The 20,010-nt window shown below is 40.9% G+C and overlaps 1 protein-coding gene across 1 annotated transcript in view; it reads right to left on the reverse strand.

The window, feature by feature from the left end:
* LOC128688472 (bridge-like lipid transfer protein family member 3B) overlaps positions 1-20,010 on the reverse strand; it is a 272,927-nt gene that overhangs the window by 19,513 nt on the left and 233,404 nt on the right. The window contains exon 19 of the mRNA XM_070084750.1: positions 6,687-6,840. Coding sequence (XP_069940851.1) covers positions 6,687-6,840 — 154 coding nt within the window. The remainder of the gene's footprint in view (positions 1-6,686; positions 6,841-20,010) is intronic.

Below are 20,010 nucleotides of genomic sequence, written 5' to 3' on the forward strand. Positions count from 1 at the left end.
CAAGACTGGACCTAGAGTTCACCTTGAGTAATGCAAATATTGAGGACATCACATATGTAAGACCCCTGGGGGCCAGTGATTATGCGGTTTTAAGCTTCGAATACATAGTAGTTACAAGTGGAGGGAGAAGCAGGAAGGGCAGGACGAATGAAGCCAAACTACAAGGGGACTATGCAAGCATGAAGAACTTCCTGAACGGGGTTCAGTGGGACAGAGAACTGGCAGGGAAGTTAGTAGATGAGATAATGGAAGATGTGACAACAATATGCAAGGAAGCTGAGGAGAGGTTGGTACCCAAGGGTAACAGGAAATAATGAAAGCCAGGATGAGCCCATGGTTCACCCAAAGGTGCAGGGAGGCCAAAACCAAGTGTGCAAAGGAATGGAAGAAGTACAGAAGGCAAAGGATCCAGGAGAATAAGGAGACCAGTCGTAGAGCCAGAAATAAATATGCACAAGTAAGACGGGAGGCCCATAGGCAATACGAGAATGACATAGCAGCGAAAGCCAAATTTGACCCAAAGCTGTTGTACAGCCACATCAGGAGGAAAACAACAGTCAAAGACCAGGTAATCAGGCCGAGGAAGGAAGGAGAGGTCACAAAAAATGACCTCTAAGTATGTGAGGAGCTCAACATGAGATTCAAAGAAATGTTCGCAGAGGAGACAGAAGGGCCTCCAGAAAGGCAGAGAGGTGGGGTACACCATCAAGTGTTGGACACAATACATACAACCAAGGAAGAAGTGAAGAGGCTGTTAAGCAAGCTAAATACTTCAAAGGCGATAGGGCCGGACAACATCTCTCCATGGGTCCTGAGAGAGGAAGCAGAGGCCCTTTGTGTACCACTAACAACTATCTTCAACACATCTACTGAAACAGGACGACTACAGGAAGTATGGAAGACAGCAAATGTAGTCCCAATTTTTAAAAAAGGAGACAGACATGAAGCATTAAACTACAGACCAGTGTCACTGACGTGTATAGTATGAAAGGTCATGGAGAAAATTATCAGAAGAGTGGTGGAGCACCAAGAAAGGAATGAGCTTATCAACGACAGCCAGCATGGTTTCAGGGACAGGAAATCCTGTGTCACAAATCTACTGGAGTTCTAAGACAGGGTGACGGCAGTAAGACAAGAGAGAGAGGGGTGGGTAGACTGCATTTTCTTGGACTAAGAAGGCGCTTGACACAGTTCCACACAAGAGATTAGTGAGAAAGCTGGAGGGCCAGGCAGGGATAACAGGGAAGGCACTACAATGGATCAGGGAATACCTGTCAGGAAGACAACAGCGAGGTCATGGTACATGGTGAGGTATCAGAATGGGTGCCTGTAATGAGCAGGGTGCCACAGGGATCAGTCCTAGGACCAGTGCTGTTTCTGGTATTTGTGAACGACATGATGGAAGGAATAGACTCTGAAGTGTCCCTGTTTGCAGATGATGTGAAGTTGATGAGAAGAATTCAATTGGACAAGGACCAGGCAGAACTACAGAGGGATCTGGACCAACTGCAGGCCTGGTCCAGCAACTGGTTCCTGGAGTTCAACCACACCAAGTGCAAAGTCATGAAGATTGGGAAAGGGCAAAGAAGACCACAGACGTAGTACAGTCTAGGGAGCCAGAACCTACAAACCTCACTGAAGAAAAAGGATCTTGGTGCGAGTATAACACCAGGCACATTTCCTCAGGCGCACATCAACCAAATAACTGCTGCAGCATACGGGCGCCTGGCAAACCTAAGAACAGGATTCCAACATTTAAATAAGGGGTCATTCAGGACCCTGTACACTGTGTACATTAGGCCCATATTGGAATATGCAGTGCCAGTTTGGAACCCTCACCTAGCAAAGCATGTAAGGAAACTAGAGAAAGTGCAAAGGTTTGCAACAAGACTAGTCCCGGAGCTAAGGGGTATGTCCTATGATGAGAGATTAAGGGAAACTGACCTGACGACACTGGAAGACAGGAGAGATATGATAATGACATATAAAATACTGAGAGGTATAGACAAGGTGGACAGAGACAGGATGTTCCAGAGATGGGACACAGCAACAAGGGATCACAGTTGGAAACTGAAGACTCAGATGAATCACAGGGATGTTAGGAAGTATTTCTTCAGTCACAGAGTTTTCAGGAAGTGGAATAGCCTGGGTAGTGATGTAGTGGAGACAGGATCCATATATAGCTTTAAGAAGAGGTACGATAAAGCTCATGGAGCGGGAAGAGTGATCGAGTAGCGGCCAGTTGAAGAGGTGGGGTCAGGAACTGTGACTTGACCCCCTCAATCACAACTAGGTGAGTACAACTAGGCGAGGTAAGTACACACATACCTACACACACCCCCACACACACAGTGAATGGGGACAAAGTGAGCAACGCGAGGACAGAATGAGTGATGCAAGGGCATTAAATCATGTTACTCTTGTCAGTGGTGCACCCACACTACCTCCTATTTAGTAGTTTTTAACCCTTTCAGGGTCCAGACCCCTGATCTGAAAACTGCTCACAGGCATCCAAGAATTTTCTAAAGAAAAAAAAATTGTGAAATGATAGAGAATCTTTTTCCAAAGGCAACGGTGCTAAAAGTATGAAATTTGATGAAAAACGTACATAATTATACCTTCGCAAAGTTAGCACTCTCAGCGATATTTACGCATAAGCGATTTCGCTCACTGAGTCCTATTTTAGGCCCATTATATTGTTCCAGTTGACCAAACTCCTCCATTCTGTCGACTGAGTACAGGAAACCACCCATTTAACTAACTCAACTACCCAATAAATTGATTAGAAATTGGTAATTTGGCTAATTTTACACAAAATTAAAAAACTGCCAATTAAAAATAGGGTCCAGAATAATCAATGTAGACATTCCTGGCTCTAAAACATTTCCTCTATTCATTAGTTATAACCTCTCCTATATTACTGCATTGTAATAATTGTATAAATACAGCCTCTCCTCACTTAGTGATGTACTCGTTTACCGACAACTCAGACTTACGATGGGCTCTCTGACCAGTATGAGTACCTAAGTAATGTACATGTATATCAGAGCTCATTTCCTGTATTCTGTTTATTAGAATACATAGTGCACTACTGTATAAACATTTAAAAATATATGAGAAATGTTATAAATGGTGCAAAGGTGACATCAAAACAATATCAAAGATGGCTGACACAAACCCACTACCATTATATTATACTCCTTAGCAATGATTTTGTTTACTGACGTGGTCTTAGGAATGGAACTCTGCCGTTAAGTGAGGAGAGGCTGTAATGTCAATGCATTGGCGAACATGTATTAGACCAACCAGCTGGACGTGTGACGTAATTGTGTTGCCTGGAACATCGGCAAAAATTGAACATTTCCGCTTCTTTGAACTAAATTTCAAGCTACTTCTAGCTCTTAAACCAATAAAAATCCTCTCTATTTCTGTAGCATATCTTCCATTCTATCAAAAGATACCAAGAAACTGAGAATATAACAGTAAAAACTATCCAAAAATACACCACAAAGTTGCTATTTTAAACCAAATGCAGTGGACCCCTGCCTTATGATATTAATCCATTCCTGAAAGCTCATCGTGAGCCGAAATTATAGCAAGGCGAATTAATTTTCCCCATAAGAAATAATGGAAATCAAATTAATCTGTGCAAGACACCCAAAAGTCTGAAAAAAAAAAAAAATTACCACATGAAATATTAATTTTAATACAAAAATTTAAGAAGACATGCACAATTAATACTCTACTAAGAAGAGAATACATGACACTTACCTTTATTGAAGATCTGGTGATGATTGATGGGATGGGAGGAGGGGTGTGTGTGTGTAAGTTATTGTTTAGAAGGGGAATTCCTTTCCATTAGGACTTGAGGTATCAAGTCCTTTTCCAGGGTTACTTCTCTTCTTCTTTTAATGCCACTAGGACCAGCTTGAGAGTCACTGGACCTCTGTCGCACAACAAATCTGTCCATAGAGCCCTGTACCTCCCGTTCCTTTAAGATTTGTCTAAAATGGGCCACAACATTGTCATTGTAATAGTCACCAGCACGGCTTGCAATAGCTGTGTTAAGGTGCTTTTCATTCATAAAGGTTTGCAATTCAACCCACTTTGCACACATTTCCTTAATCTTTGAAGTAGGCACAATGGATTCCACAACTGGCATAGGCTTCTCAGGGTTAGCCCCAAACCCTTCAAAACCTTTCTTAATTTCCATACTAATTCTCACCCTTTTTACCACAGGGCTGGCACTAGAAGCTGTCTTGGGGCCCATGATGACTTATTTGCAATTACAAGCACAAAAAACACTGGGATAAGGTGAAATGTACCGAATGTATGCTCGGATGCAACCGCACTGACTGGCTTGTAAACACTGGTGCTGAGGCCACACGTGGGATGCGTCCCGGATGAATTGCGCGAGGCGAGTTTTTTAGCGTGATACGAGGCAAAATTTTTGCATTCAAATGTATTGTATGGCGGATTTAACGTAACGTGATGCCATTGTAAGGCGGGGGTCCACTGCACACTCAGTTTTTTCTCCATTATGCACTGTATGGCCCAGGATTTTTTTTATATAGTGCACACTCACTGCATAGACCCATTCTTTCATATCTAGGCCCAAATTTACTGCTCACAGTTATTCTGAGTTAACTGAGCTCATCATATAGTACTATGGCACAGACCATGAGCTCAAAGCTATAGTACTACAGCACAGACCTTGAAAGGGTTAATACCTTACTTAATAGTATATTCATAAATATTATTACCATTTATTGTACAGCCTCTCCTCACTTAGTGATGTACTTGTTTACCGACAACCCGGACTTACAATGGGCTCTGACCAGTATGCATACCTAAATAATGTATATAACATACAGGACACAACTGTATAAACATTTAAAAATTTACTAAAAATGTTATAAATGGTGCAAAGGTGACATTAAAACAATATCAAAGATGGTTGACAAAACCCAACTACGTTTACTGACATGGTCTTAGGAATGAAACTCTGTCGTTAAGTGAGGAGTGGCTGTATTCACGAGGAAGTGCCAAACCTGCAAGGGTCATAGTGCCTGGGAAATGATAGGTAATCTGGTTTGATCTAGGTAAGAGTAGTTTAAATTCCTTGGATCAAGAGCCCTTCACCAGCATACAAATGTGATTTTTTAACCATCATTTGTATGAATCCCTTGGCCTATGTATTAACACAATCCGTCAAATACATGAATACATTCTTATAAGATTCCAGCAGATGACATTAAATAAACAATGACAGTCACAATACTGTAGCCAAAACAGCTCACAACTAACTCAAAATTCAGAAAGGAAACTAAAGACAACATTGTGGTCCATCCTAAGCCATTATTAACCCTCTCACTGTTAAGACCCCTGCTCACAAACTTGCTCTGTCTTAAAAAAAACACTCATGAAATGATAGAGAATCTTTTGCACATGGTGATGACACCAAAAGCATGAAATTTGATGGAAAACTTATGGAATTACACTCTCGCGAAGTTAGTGGTCTCGGCAATATTTATGCATTGGCAATTTTGCCCATTTTGAACTGTATTTTTGACCAATTCTATTGTTCCAGTTGACTAAACTCATAGCTATTTTGCTAGAACTCCTTTAGTTCTATCAAATGAGTATAAAAAACAGTCCATTTACCGATTTCAACTACCCAATAAAGTGATCATAAATTGGTAATTTAGCCAATTTCATACACAATTCAAGGAAGGCCAATTTCAAAATGGGGTTCATTAACAATGCAAACATTCCTAGCACTAAAATAACATTTTCTCTGTTCATTAGTCATGTCTCCAGGTCCAGAGCTCTTATATTATGCTTGCTTTCCATTTTGAATTTTTATTCACACAAAAAATAGAAAATTTACTGTTAGGCAGACTACTGCATTATTGTAAAAATAGTATAAATAATATCAGTGTACAGTGGTACCTCGAGTTTCAAACAGCTCCCATCTCAAACAATTATATAAGTGTATTTTTGGGGGTCTGAAACAGACTAATCTAATTTACATTATTCCTTATGGGAACAAATTTGCTCGGTATCGGCATTTGAACAGCTTTCTGGAACGAATTAAGTTCATAACTCGGGGTACTACTGTATTTGTGAAAGCATATTGGACCCACCAGTCGACGTGTTTTGGACACGTGACGTGATTTGTTTACTTTTGAACATTGGCAAAAATCGAACATTTCCAATACTTTGAGCTCAATTTCAAGGTACTTTTAATCCGTAAACCATTCAAAATCATCTCTATTTCTGTAATATATCTTCCTTTCTATCAAATGAGACCAAGAAAATGAGAATACAACCATGAATACCACGTGAAAATACACTGCAAAGTCGCTGTTTGAAATGAACAACACGATCAGAGTTTTTTTCTCATTATGCACTGCGTGCTGCAGGATTCTTTTTTATACTGTGCACACTGACCACTCAGACCCATTCACTCATATGTAGGCCTACCAGCTTTCTCCTGCAAGATTGGAATCCGCTAGAATTTTGGCGTACTATTTTGGGACCGACGCTGGCTTGCAAGCCAGCAGGACCAACAGTGAAAGGATAAAGTCATGACTGATAATAATAATCCTCCAGACAAAATAATGGTCTAGAATGGATTGTAACATCGAAAGTTTCCTTTGAATAGTAGATGCAGTGTATCTTACCCTCACTATGAGGAAGAAGGGTAAAGACACCATCAGTGTCTCGCTTCACAACAAGTCTTGGAAGCCAGACTTGGGTGGGGACCGAGCCAGGAGAAGTGATATTAGCTGGCAATCTATCTTCTGTCAGTCGCAGTCCTAAGCGTTCCACCAGTACCTACAAAATGTTGTTAACTCAAAAGAATAAAAAAGTAAAAGGCATTTCACAAGAAATTAACAGGGCAACTAATTACAATACCATTCTTTCAATCAACTTTACTCCATTTGGGTAAAACAATTTTATCAGCCATGATGAAACAGATAATTATTTAACTCTTAAATTGTCCACAAGAAAAAGGCCTTTACAACTCAGCTGGGGAATGTTGTTTTTAATGTTAAAGATTATACATAACGTAAAACTGAGCAAAAGAAAAATGAATGAGATAAAGTAGTGAGACTTTTTCACTGCATGGTGTGTTGAAGTGCACCACTTGAAGACTGGTAACATAGGAATCTGCAAGCTTGTATAGCACCAAAAAATATATAAGATACAGCAATATGTATAAAAAATTTGTTCCTTATCAAAAATTTGAAGAGTTGCACAAATTCTGTACATAGGTTGATTATTATTTTACTTGTTTTTCACAATGATAATCATTGAAGAAAGCTGACCTATAACTGCATTAGACACAATGATGACCAGCCTCCTGGTAGGACCCCAACAAATCTGACTTGTTTAAACACACTTCATTCCTGTTTTGCATTTTTCATATAAACACTTCTCACCAAGGAAGCATGACCCAAAGAAGGAATATACATTTACTCATACATTCTCTATATTTTCAGAAATGCATGAACATCACAATTCAGAGGATCCACAAAACTGCATCCCAAATTATCCTTCAAACTGTAGGCACTATACTTCCCATTTCAAGAACTCGACTCTTGCTAGTTGGTTTCACTGAATCCTTATATAAAAATAATCTTATTCAGACTCAAATTTCAAAAATCACTTTCTCCAATTTAACATGTTCACAAATGCCTGTTGGATGTTCCATCTTATACCTATCAAAACCTCCTTCAAACCTCATTTTAAAACATCCACATCAGTACATACACCAATTCTTTAAAATTTCACACTTCATCCTCATGGAATGACCAAACCTTTGTAACATTTTCAGTGCCATTCCCTGAATTACATTTTCATACTACTGCATGGGTTTCAAATCTCTTCTTCTCTGCATTTTATTCACTCAACACATTGATCTCAATCACATCACTGATTCTAACTTCCTCATCACTGAAACATTCAATGAACTTGCCTTAAATTTATGCAGGTGTTATCACTACTATACATACATACATACACACACACACACACACATACATACATACATACACACACACGCACACACACACGCGCACATGCACACGCACACACACAAATGAGTCAGAGAGATAGTAGGAAGTATTTCTTCAGTCATAGAGTTGTAAGGCAGTGGAATAGCCTAGAAAATGACGTAGTGGAGGCAGGAACCATACACAGTTTTAAGACGAGGTTTGATAAAGCTCATGGAGCGGGGAGAGAGAGGGCCTAGTAGCAACCGGTGAAGAGGCGGGGCCAGGAGCTAGGACTCGACCCCTGCAACCACAAATAGGTGAGTACACACACACACACACACACACACATGCACGCACACACACGGAAGGCAAATCCTGTCACAAACCTTCTGGAGTTTTATGACAAAGTTACAGAAGTAAGACATGAGAGAGAGAGGGTTGGGTTGATTGAATTTTCTTGGACTGAAAGAAGGCCTTCGACACAGTTCCTCACAAGACACTAGTGCAGAAACTAGAGGATCAGGCACATATAACAGGAAGGGCACTGCAATGGATCAGAGAATACCTGACAGGGAGGCAACAACAAGTAATGGTATGGGATGAGGTATCACAGTGGGCACCTGTGACAAGCAGGGTCCCACAGGGGTCGGTCCTAGGACCAGTGCTATTTTTGGTATATGTGAATGACATGATGCAAGGGATAGACTCAGACGTGTCCCTGTTCACAGATGATGTGAAGTTAATGAGGAGAATTAAATCAGATGAGGATCAGGCAGGACTTCAAAGATACCTGGACAGGCTGGACACGTGGTCCAGCAAAGTCATAAAGATCGGAGAAGGGCAATGAAGACCACAGACAGTACAGGCTAGGTGGCCAAAGACTGCAAACCTCGCTCAAGGAGAAAGATCTTGGGGTGACCATAACACCGAGCATGTCTCCGGAGGCACACGTCAACCAGGTAACTGCTGCAGCATATGTGCGTCTGGCAAACCTGAGAATAGCGTTCCGATACCTTAGTAAGGAATCGTTCAAGACACTGTACACTTTGTACATCAGGTCCATACTGGAGTATGCAGCACCAGTTTGGAACCCACACCTGGTTAAGCATGTCAAGAAATTAGAGAAAGTGCCAAGGTTTGCAACAAGGCTAGTTCCGGAGCTCAGGGGTATGTCCTACGAAGAAAGGTTGAGGGAAATCGGACTGACGACATTGGAGGACAGGAGGGTCAGTTGAAACATGATAACGACATACAAAATACTGCGTGGAATAGATAAGGTGGACAAAGACAGGTTGTTCCAGAGAGGGGACACAGAAACAAGGGATCACTATTGGAAGCTGAAGACTCAGACGAGTCAGAGATGTTAGTAAGTATTTCTTCAGTCATAGAGTCATCATCAAGTGGAATAGCCTATCAAGTGATGTAGTGGAGGCAGGAACCATACATAGCTTTAAGATGAGGTATGACAAAGTTCAGGAAGCAGAGAGAGAACCTAGTAGTGATCTGTGAAGAGGTGGGGCCAGGAGCTGAGTCTTGACCCCTGCAACCACAATTAGGTGAGTATACACACACACACACACACACACACACACACACACACACACACACACACACACACAGAGGAGGGCCCTCCTGTATATTTAACAATTAACCCTTTGAGGGTCGACAGGCCCTCTCCGAAACTCGTTCTCAGGGTCGGCCAAATTTAAAAAAAAAAAAAAATTATTTTCTCTTATGAAAAGATAGAGAATCTTTTCCCGATCATAAAGACACCAAAAGTTTGAAATTTGATAGAAAACTTATGGAATTATGCTCTCGCAAAGTTAGCGGTCTCGGCGATGTTTACGCATCGGCGATTTTGCCCACTTTGAGCCCCATTTTCGGCCAATTTCACTGTACTAGTCGACAAAAAACATGAATATTTCGCTAGAACTCCATTTTTTCTATCGAATGGGTGCAAGAAACCACCCATTTATAAATTCAACTATCCAGTACAGTGGTCAGAATTTAGCAATTTTGCCAATTTCACACAAATTTCAAAAGATGCCAATTTCCGAATAGGGTCCAGAATAAACAAGAAAGACATTCCTGGCACTAAAATGACATTTCCTCTAGTCATTAGTCACGTCTCAAGGCCCCTCTTATATTCTTTTGCTTTCCACTTTGAATTTTTATTCTCACAAAAAATATAAGATTTACTGTTATGCAGACTACTGCATTAGTGTAAAAAATGGTATAAATATTATTGGTGCACTTGTGAAAGAATATTAGACTCACCAGTTGACGTGTATTGCACGCTTGGCACGATTTGTTTACTTTTGAAGTTTGGTAAAAATCGAACATTTCTGCTACTTTGAGCTCAATTTCAAGGCACCTTTCATTGTAAAACCAGTCAAAATCATCTCAATTTCAGTAATATGTCTTCCATTCTATAAAATGAGACCAAGAAAACTAGAATACAACAATAAATACCATACGAAAATACACTGCAAAGTCGCTGATTTATTAAAAAAAAATGGTCAAAGTTTTTTTTTTCTCATTATGCACTGTGTGCTGCAGGATTTTTTTTAGACTGTGCACACTGACCACATAGACCCATTCTTTCATATGAAGGCCTACCAGCTTTCTCCCACTAGATCTGAGGCCGCTAGAATTTATGAGTACTAGTACGTCAAAAACCCCTACGCGTAAGACGTACTAGTACGACGAAAACCCTCAAAGGGTTAAGGTTTTGGGCTACCGCTGTAAAGTGAATCATAGCCATTTTTCATTTTCAAATGCATATAAAAGCCTGATCACATGCTTATACTATCATATATTAAGAAAGCAACAGAGCTAGGCCTAAAAATGCATATAGAGTACACACATTAAATATGTAGGGCAAAATGACAGTAGTTTGCTGGACTACATATTGGTAGATTCAAAGTTTATTCTCTATGAGGATTACAATGCTGAGTTTACAGAATTTGGTTATTGTGTGGTTTACATGTAGTAAAATAATAATTACAGAGTGTACCACTAGAACACCTAGCATGGCTAGGCATTTCGGGCAGACTTAAATTAAATCTTAAGTTTAAAATGTTACAAAATTATGAGGTAAGTTGGTATTATAGCTAAGTGACTAAATACTAGTTTGTGAGTTTAGCAATGTGAATGCTTTTGTTTTGGCACTATACATAGTTTCAGTATTGGAGTATCACAGGCCAACTTATGACTAGTTAAGATACATTATTTTGAGCTTGAGATTGATATTTCTGTTTATGGTCAAATGGGTGAGTGAAAGTGTAAGTGTTAACCACCAGGTGGTATTCGTGTAATTAGTTGACAGGGTGTATCAGGGAGATAAGATGTTTTCTGATGGTAGTTTTGAAGGTGATGAATGTGTCTGCAGTTTTAGAATTTTCAGGTAGGGTGTTCCAGATTTTAGGGCCTTTGACATACATTGAATTTTTGTAAAGGTTTAGTCGGACACGGGGAATGTCATAGAGATGTTTGTGTCTGGTATTGTGCCTGTGGGTTCTGTCGCAACTATCAAGAAAGCGTTTTAGGTCAAGGTTAATATTGAAATTTAAGATCCTGTAGATGTAGATTGCACAGTAGTAAGTGTGGATGTACTGAACAGGGAGTAAGTTCAGATCTATGAAGAGTGGGGGGGTGTGTTGCCAGGGATGGGATTTAGTGATTATTCTTACTGCGGCTTTTTGTTGGGTTATTATTGGCTTTAGGTGTGTTGCTGCAGTTGAACCCCAAGCACATATAGCATAGGTGAGGTATGGATATATAAGTGAATGGTATAGTGTGAGAAGGGCAGTTTGCGGCACGTAGTATCGTATCTTGGAGAGGATCCCAACCGTTTTGGATACTTTTTTTGGTTATGTGTTGGATATGGGTGCTGAAGTTCATGTTGTTGTCAAGGTATAGGCCTAGGAATTTGCCCTCATTATACCTGGCAATTAGAGTGTTGTCGATCTTAATGTTAATTTGCGCATCTCCTGCTCTGCTACCAAACATAATGTAGTAGGTTTTGTCAGTGTTAAGCGTAAGTTTATTGGCTGTCATCCAAGTCGATATTTTGATCAGCTCCTCGTTAACAATGGTGTTGAGGATGGCAAGATTAGGGTGAGAGATGACATAAGTCGTGTCGTCAGCAAAGAGAATGGGGTTCAGGTGTTGAGATACGTTTGGAGATCATTGATGTATACGAGGAAGAGCAGGGGACCAAGGACACTTCCCTGTGGAACTCCAGTATCAAGTGGCTGTGTTGTTGATGCTGTGTCTTTAATGGTGACATACTGATACCTATTAGTAAGGCAAGATTTGAAATATGCAAGCGCATGGCCTCTTATACCATAATGGTCAAGTTTGTGGAGTAGGATGCCGTGGTCTGTGTCAAAAGCTTTTCTTAGGTCAATAAAAATTCCTAGTGGATATTCCTTATTTTCCAATGCTGTGTAAAGCAGATCTAGCATTTTTATGATTGCATCGTTAGTGCTTTTATTTTTCCTGAATCCAAATTGGCAGGGGTTGAGTATGTTTTGTGCCGTTATAAATGAATATAGTCTCCTGTGCACGAGTTTCTCAAAGATTTTGGATAGCAATGGTAAGTTTGATATTGGCCTATAGTTGTTTAAATCTGTAGGGTCACCACCTTTATGTATTGGTGTAACCCTTGCCGTCTTGAGTAGTTTCGGGAAGGTGCTAGTTTCTAGCGACTTGTTAAAAAGTAATGAGACAGCATGCAAGAGGACATGGGCCGCTCTCTTGTACAATAATGGTGGGACATGAGACAGATTCCCTGAGTTATTTTTAACTGACTTTATAATCTCGGTGACTTCCATGGGCTCAGTTGGAGCAAGACAGAAGGAATTTGGGAAATTCCCATCTAGGTAGTCCCCGGCATGGGCATTGGTGCGTGGGATTTTATTGGCGAGATTAGAACCTATGGTTGAGAAGAAGTCGTTTATCTTGTTAGCTGTGTCAGTGGGATGCAGTGGTGTTTCATTAGGTTTAGTTAGGGCAATATTCTTGGTTTTTTTCAGTTTTTGGGTCTCTAGAATCTGAGTGTGTTTTCCAGGTCTTTTTTATATCTCCTCTTGTGTCAGTGAATCTACTGGAGTAGTATAGTTGTTTGGCTTTCTTTATTACTTTGGTGAGGACTGATGAATAGTGTTTAAGAATATCTTTGTGTATTAAGCCCTGTCTATATTGCTTTTCATATAGGTGTTTCTTATCAATGGATTTCAGAATGGTGCTGGTTAGCCATGGGCAACCAAGCCGTTTGTTTGTGATCTGTTTCGTTTTTATAGGACAATGTTTGTTGTATAGTCTAAGTAATTTGTTAAGAAAAATGTCTGTCCAGTCGTCAATACCATTGGCCTTGGAGAATTCTGTAGGCCAGTCAACAGTCTCTAGGTCAGCTGTGAACTTCCTTATTGAGGCCTCGATCATGGAGTCTAAATGAAACTTTGTTGTATTCAAGTGGTGGTTTACTAATGTTTGTCAAGAGGAAGGTAGGGTAGTGGTCTGTAGTGCTATCTGTGATTATCCCTGATTTAAGGGGGGGCTAGTACAGTGGACCCCCGCATAACGATTACCTCCGAATGCGACCAATTATGTAAGTGTATTTATGTAAGTGCGTTTGTACGTGTATGTTTGGGGGTCTGAAATGGACTAATCTACTTCACAATATTCCTTATGGGAACAAATTCGGTCAGTACTGGCACCTGAACATACTTCCGGAGTGAAAAAATATCGTTAACCGGGGGTCCACTGTATATTGGTCCATATGTGGTCTATTATGGTTGCACTCGTTTCAGTGAGCCTGGTTGGTTTAGTTATTGTTGGTATGAGAAGTGTGTTGTTCATATTGTTGATGAAATCAGTTACAGGCTGATCATCTAGTAGGCCAAGGTTGATGTTGAAGTCTCCAGCTAAGAGAAGGTGGTGCTTATTCATTTGTCTGTTTGTTATTAGTGCCTTTAGTTTCTCACTGAAATTTGGGATGTTTGTGTGGGGTATCTGGTAAATGGCACCGATTGTTATAGGCGTCTTAAGGTTTTTTACAGTAAAATTAGCAAAAATGTATTCTCCATATTCATCACTAAAGCAAGTGGTGCTAATACAAGATAATTGGTTAGAGTAATAGATTGCAATACCACCCCCAACTTGGTATGGTCTGCAGTTGTGGATTGCTGTGTATCCTGGTAGAGGGTAGATATCTATTATGTCCTGCTTAAGCCAGGTCTCAGTAAGAATAATGCAGGAGAAGGGTGTCTTTAGTGATTCAAGGAGTGCCAGGAGGTCATCATAGTGTTTGCTTAAGGACCTGATGTTGTAGTTAAGTACTGATAGACTTTTAGCATTGTTTAGGATAGTGCTGGCTTGTGATGCTGTGTAGTAAAGGCAGTTACTTTCCAATAGGTTTTGATTGTGTGTCAGATTATGGAGGTTTAGATCAGGGTCAACGTGATCAATCATCTTCTAGGTTTAAATTATGGTTATTTATATCCTGAGTTGTGGGTTGAGTTTTAGTACTGATATCTGTAGTGGTGGGAAGTTTGGACAAGTATATAGCTATAGCATTTTGGTCATGTAGAGTATAGTCACTAATACACATAATGGAGTTGGTGTTGTCTATGTGTTGTGCTGGAATGAGCTAAAGTACAACTAGGTATAAACTAATAATATAAAAATACAAATTAAAAATAGCACAAGACTCTCACTTGTAATTGCACTAAGGTCTAATGTAATGACTTTGGTATAGTCTATGTATTGAGCTAGAATGAGCTATAGTACAACTAGGTTTAATCTAATAATATAAAAATACAAATTAAAAATAGCACCAGACTCTCACTAGTAATTACACTATGGTCTAATATAATGAATTTGGTATTGACTATGTATTGAGCAAGAATGAGCTATAGTACAACTGAGTTTAATCTAATGATATAAAAAAGGCACAAGACTCTCAATTGTAATTGCACTAAGGTCTTATATAAGTTGTTTACAAGAATTAGAGTATAACTAGATTGTTGGGTAGACTTCAGGATGTACATGTTTATAGAGAGGGCCACAGATATATCAGATCACTTTTTAATTGTAGCTACAGTGAGAGTAAAAGGTATACGGGATACAAGGAAAATAGAAGCAGCAACTAAGAGAGAAGAAGATTTATAAACTAAAGGAGGAGCAGTTAGGGTAAGATATAGACAACTGTTGGAAGACAGATGGACTAGTGAGAATACAGGCAATGGGGTAGAAGATGTATGGGGTACGTTTAAGAATATAGTGTTAGTGTGTTCAGCAGAAATTTGTGGTTACAGGAAAGTGGATGCAGGAGGGAAGAAGAGTGAATGGGGGAATGATGATGTAAAGAGTAGTAAGAGAAAAAGTTAGCATATAAGAGGTTTTTACAAAGTAGAAGTGATGCAAGAAGGGAGGAGTATATGGAGAAAAAAAGAGGTTAAAAGGAGTGGTGAAGCAATGTAAAAAGAGAGCAAATGAGAGAGTGGATGAGACATTATCAACAAATTTTGTTGAAAATAAAAAGTTCTGGAGTGAGATTAATAAGTTGAGAAAGCCTAGGGAATGAAAGGATCTGTTAGTTAAAAATAGGAGACGAGAGTTATTAAATGGACAGTTAGAGGTATCAGGAAAATGGAGGGAATATTTTGAGGAACTGTTAAATGTTGTTGAAGATAGGGAAGCTGTGATTTCGTGTATACGGCAAGGAAGAATAACATCTTATAGGAGTGAGGAAGAACCAGTTGCGAGTGTGGGGGAAGTGTGTGGGGCAGTGAGCAGAATGAAAGGGGGTAAAGCAGCTGGGATTGATGGGATAAAGATAGAAATGTTAAAAACAGGAGGAGATATAGTTTTGGAGTGGTTAGCATTTTTATTTAATAAATGTATGGAAGAGGGTAAGGTACCTAGGGACTGGCAGATAGCATGCATAGTTCCTTTGTATAAAGGCAAAGGGGACAGAAGAGTGTAAAAATTATAAGGGAATAAGTTTGTTGAGTATACCTGGTAAAGTGTATGGTAGAGTTATTATTGATAGAATTATGAGTAAGACAGAGAGCAGGATAGCAGATGAACAATGAAGCTTCAGGAAAGGTAGGGGGTGTGTAGAGCAAGTGTTTGCAATGAAACACATAGGTGAACTGTATTTGGACAAGTGTAAAGAGGTTTTTGTGGCATTTATGGATTTGGAAAAGGCATATGATAGGGTGGATAGGGGGGCAATGAGGCAGATGTTGCAAATGTATGGAATAGGAGGTTGGTTACTGAAGGCAGTGAAAAGTTTTTATGAGGATAGTGAGGCTCAGGTAAGAGTATGTAGGCAAGAGGGGGATTATTTCCCAGCAAAAATAGGCCTAGACAGGGATGTGTGATGTCACCATGGTTGTTCAATATATTTATAGATGGAGTAGCAAGAGAAGTGAATGCTCAGGTGTTGGCAAGAGGTGTGGGGTTAAAAGATAAAAAAAAAACTAACACAAAGTGTGATTTTCACAGTTGCTCTTTGCTGATGACACTGTGCTTTTGGGAGATTCTGAAGAGAAGTTGCAGAGGTTGGTTGATGAGTTTGGTAGGGTATGTAAAAGAAGGAAGTTAAAAGTGAATATAGGAAAGAGTAAAGTGATGAGTATAACAAAAAAATTAGGTAATGGAAGATTGGATATCAGATTGGAGGGAGAGAGTATGGAGGAGGTGAATCTGTTTAGATATTTGGGAGTGAACGTGTCAGCAGATGGGTCTATGAAGGATGAGGTGAATCACAGAATTGACAAGGGGGAAAAAGGTGAGTGGTGCACTGAGGAGTCTGTGGAGACAAAGAACCATATCCATGACAGCAAAGAGGGGAATGTATGAGAGTATAGTTATACCAACACTCTTGTATGGGTGTGAGGTATGACTTGTGAACATTACAACAAGAAGAAGGCTGGAGGCAGTGGAGATGTCATGTCTGAGGGCAATGTGTGGTGTGAATATAATGCAGAGAGTCCGTCATTAGGAGATTAGGAGGGGGTGTGGGATTACCAAAACTATTATCCAGAGGGCTGAAAAAAGGGTTATTGACATGGTTTGGACATGTAGAGAGGATGGAATGAAAAAGAATGACTTCAAGAGTATACAAATCTTTAGTGGAGGGAAGGTTGGGTAGGGGTTGGCCTAGGAAAGGTTAGAGGGAGGGGGTAAAGGAGGTTTTGTGTGCGAGGGGCTTGGACTTCCAGTGTTTGTGTGAACGTGTTAGACAGGAGTGAATGGAGACAAATGGTTTTTAGGAGTTGACGTGCTGTTGGAGTGCAAGCAAGGTAACATTTATGAAGGGATTCAGGGAAACCGGCAGATCGGACCTGAGTACTGGAGATGGGAAGTATACAGTGTCTGCACTCTGAAGGAGAGGTGTTAATGTTGCAGTTTTATAACTGTAGGCATGCCTCTGGCAAGACAGTGATAGAGTGAATGATGATGAAAGTTTTTCTTTTTTGGGCCACTCTGCCTTGGTGGGAAACGACCGATGTGTTAATAATAATAATAATAAAAAAAAATTACTTACCTTAAAATAGTTTTGTCCTTAGCTTATAGTGAGTGGTATATATACTTATTATAGGAAGAATGAATAAATAAACATGGGTATAACTGACAACTGCTACATTAGCAAAATGCCACAAAGCAAAGCACCGTAGATCGGGGCCCTCCTATATATATCTGTGCCTGCCTCTGTCTCTATCTCTGTACTGTGTGTGTCTACTCACCCTGTTGCAGTTGCAAGGGTTGAATCACAGTTCCTGGCCCCGCCTCTTTGCTGGCCGCTACTAGGTCACTCTTCCCACTCCATGAGTTTTATTATACCTCTTCTTAAAGCTATGTATGGATCCTGCCTCTACTACACCACTTCCCGACAACTCTGACTAAAGAAATACTTCCTAACATTCCTGTGATTCATCTGAGTCTTCAACTTCCAACTGTGACCCCTTGTTACTGTCCCATCTCTGAAACATCCTGTCTCTGTCAACCTTGTCGATTCCTCTCAGTATTTTGTATGCCGCTATCATATCCCCCCTATCTCTCCTGTTCTCCAGTGTTGTCAGGTCAATTTCTCTTAACCTCTCCTTGTAGGACATACCTCTTAGCTCCGGGACCAGTCTAGTTCCAAATCTTTGCACTTTCTCTAGTTTCCTTACGTTCTTGGCTAGGTGTGGGTTCCAAACTGGTGCTGCATATTCCAATATGGGCCTAATGCACACAGTGTACAGGGTCCTGAATGATTCCTTATTAAGAAGTTGGAATGCTGTTCTTAAGTTTGCTAGGTGCCCATAAGCTGCAGCAGTTATTTGGTTGATGTGTGCCTCAGAAGATGTACCCGATGTTATACACTGCGTGTGTGTTTACCTGGAGAGAGTTCTGGGGGTCAACGCCCCCGCGACCCGGTCTGTGACCAGGCCTCCTGGTGGATCAGAGCCTGATCAACCAGGCTGTTGCTGCAGCAGTGTGTGTGCATTGTGTGTTTTGTGTGTGTTTTGTGTGTTTTGTGTTTTGTGTGTGTGTTTTGTGTGTGTGTTTTGTAGGTGTTTTGTGTGTGTGTTTTGTGTGTGTGTGTGTGTTTTGTGTGCATGTATGTGCGTGTGTTTTGTGTGTATTGTGTGTGTGTGTTGTGTGTGTGTGTTGTGTGTGTGTGTTGTGTGTGTGTATTGTGTGTGTGTGTGTGTGTGTGTGTGTGTGTGTGTGTGTGTGTGTGTGTGTGTGTGTGTGTGTGTGTGTGTGTGTGTGTGTGTACTCACCTAGTTGTACTCACCTAGTTGAGGTTGCGGGGGTCGAGTCCGAGCTCCTGGCCCCGCCTCTTCACTGATCGCTACTAGGTCACTCTCCCTGAGCCGTGAGCTTTATCGTACCTCTGCTTAAAGCTATGTATGGATCCTGCCTCCACTACATCGCTTCCCAAACTATTCCACTTCCTGACTACTCTGTGGCTGAAGAAATACTTCCTAACATCCCTGTGATTCATCTGTGTCTTCAGCTTCCAACTGTGTCCCCTTGTTACTGTGTCCAATCTCTGGAACATCCTGTCTTTGTCCACCTTGTCAATTCCTCTCAGTACTTTGTATGTCGTTATCATGTCCCCCCTATCTCTCCTGTCCTCTAGTGTCGTCAGGTTGATTTCCCTTAACCTCTCCTTGTAGGACATACCTCTTAGCTCTGGGACTAGTCTTGTTGCAAACCTTTGCACTTTCTCTAGTTTCTTCACGTGCTTGGCTAGGTGTGGGTTCCAAACTGGTGCCGCATACTCCAATATGGGCCAAACGTACACGGTGTACAGGGTCCTGAATGATTCCTTATTAAGATGTCGGAATGCTGTTCTGAGGTTTGCTAGGCGCCCATATGCTGCAGCAGTTATTTGGTTGATGTGCGCTTCAGGAGATGTGCCTGGTGTTATACTCACCCCAAGATCTTTTTCCTTGAGTAAGGTTTGTAGTCTCTGGCGCCCTAGACTGTACTCCGTCTGTGGTCTTCTTTGCCCTTCCCCAATCTTCATGACTTTGCACTTGGTGGGATTGAACTCCAGGAGCCAATTGCTGGACCAGGTCTGCAGCCTGTCCAGATCCCTTTGTAGTTCTGCCTGGTCTTCGATGGAGTGAATTCTTCTCATCAACTTCACGTCATCTGCAAACAGGGACATCTCAGAGTCTATTCCTTCCGTCATGTCGTTCACATATACCAGAAACAGCACTGGTCCTAGGACTGACCCCTGTGGGACCCCGCTGGTCACAGGTGCCCACTCTGACACCTCGCCACGTACCATGATTCGCTGCTGTCTTCCTGACAAGTATTCCCTGATCCATTGTAGTGCCTTCCCTGTTATCCCTGCTTGGTCCTCCAGTTTTTGCACCAATCTCTTGTGTGGAACTGTGTCAAATGCCTTCTTGCAGTCCAAGAAAATGCAATCCACCCACCCCTCTCTCTCTTGTCTTACTGCTGTCACCATGTCATAGAACTCCAGTAG

Source organism: Cherax quadricarinatus, chromosome 13 (assembly GCF_038502225.1).
Source record: "Cherax quadricarinatus isolate ZL_2023a chromosome 13, ASM3850222v1, whole genome shotgun sequence".
NCBI classification, from domain to species: Eukaryota; Metazoa; Arthropoda; class Malacostraca; order Decapoda; family Parastacidae; genus Cherax; species Cherax quadricarinatus.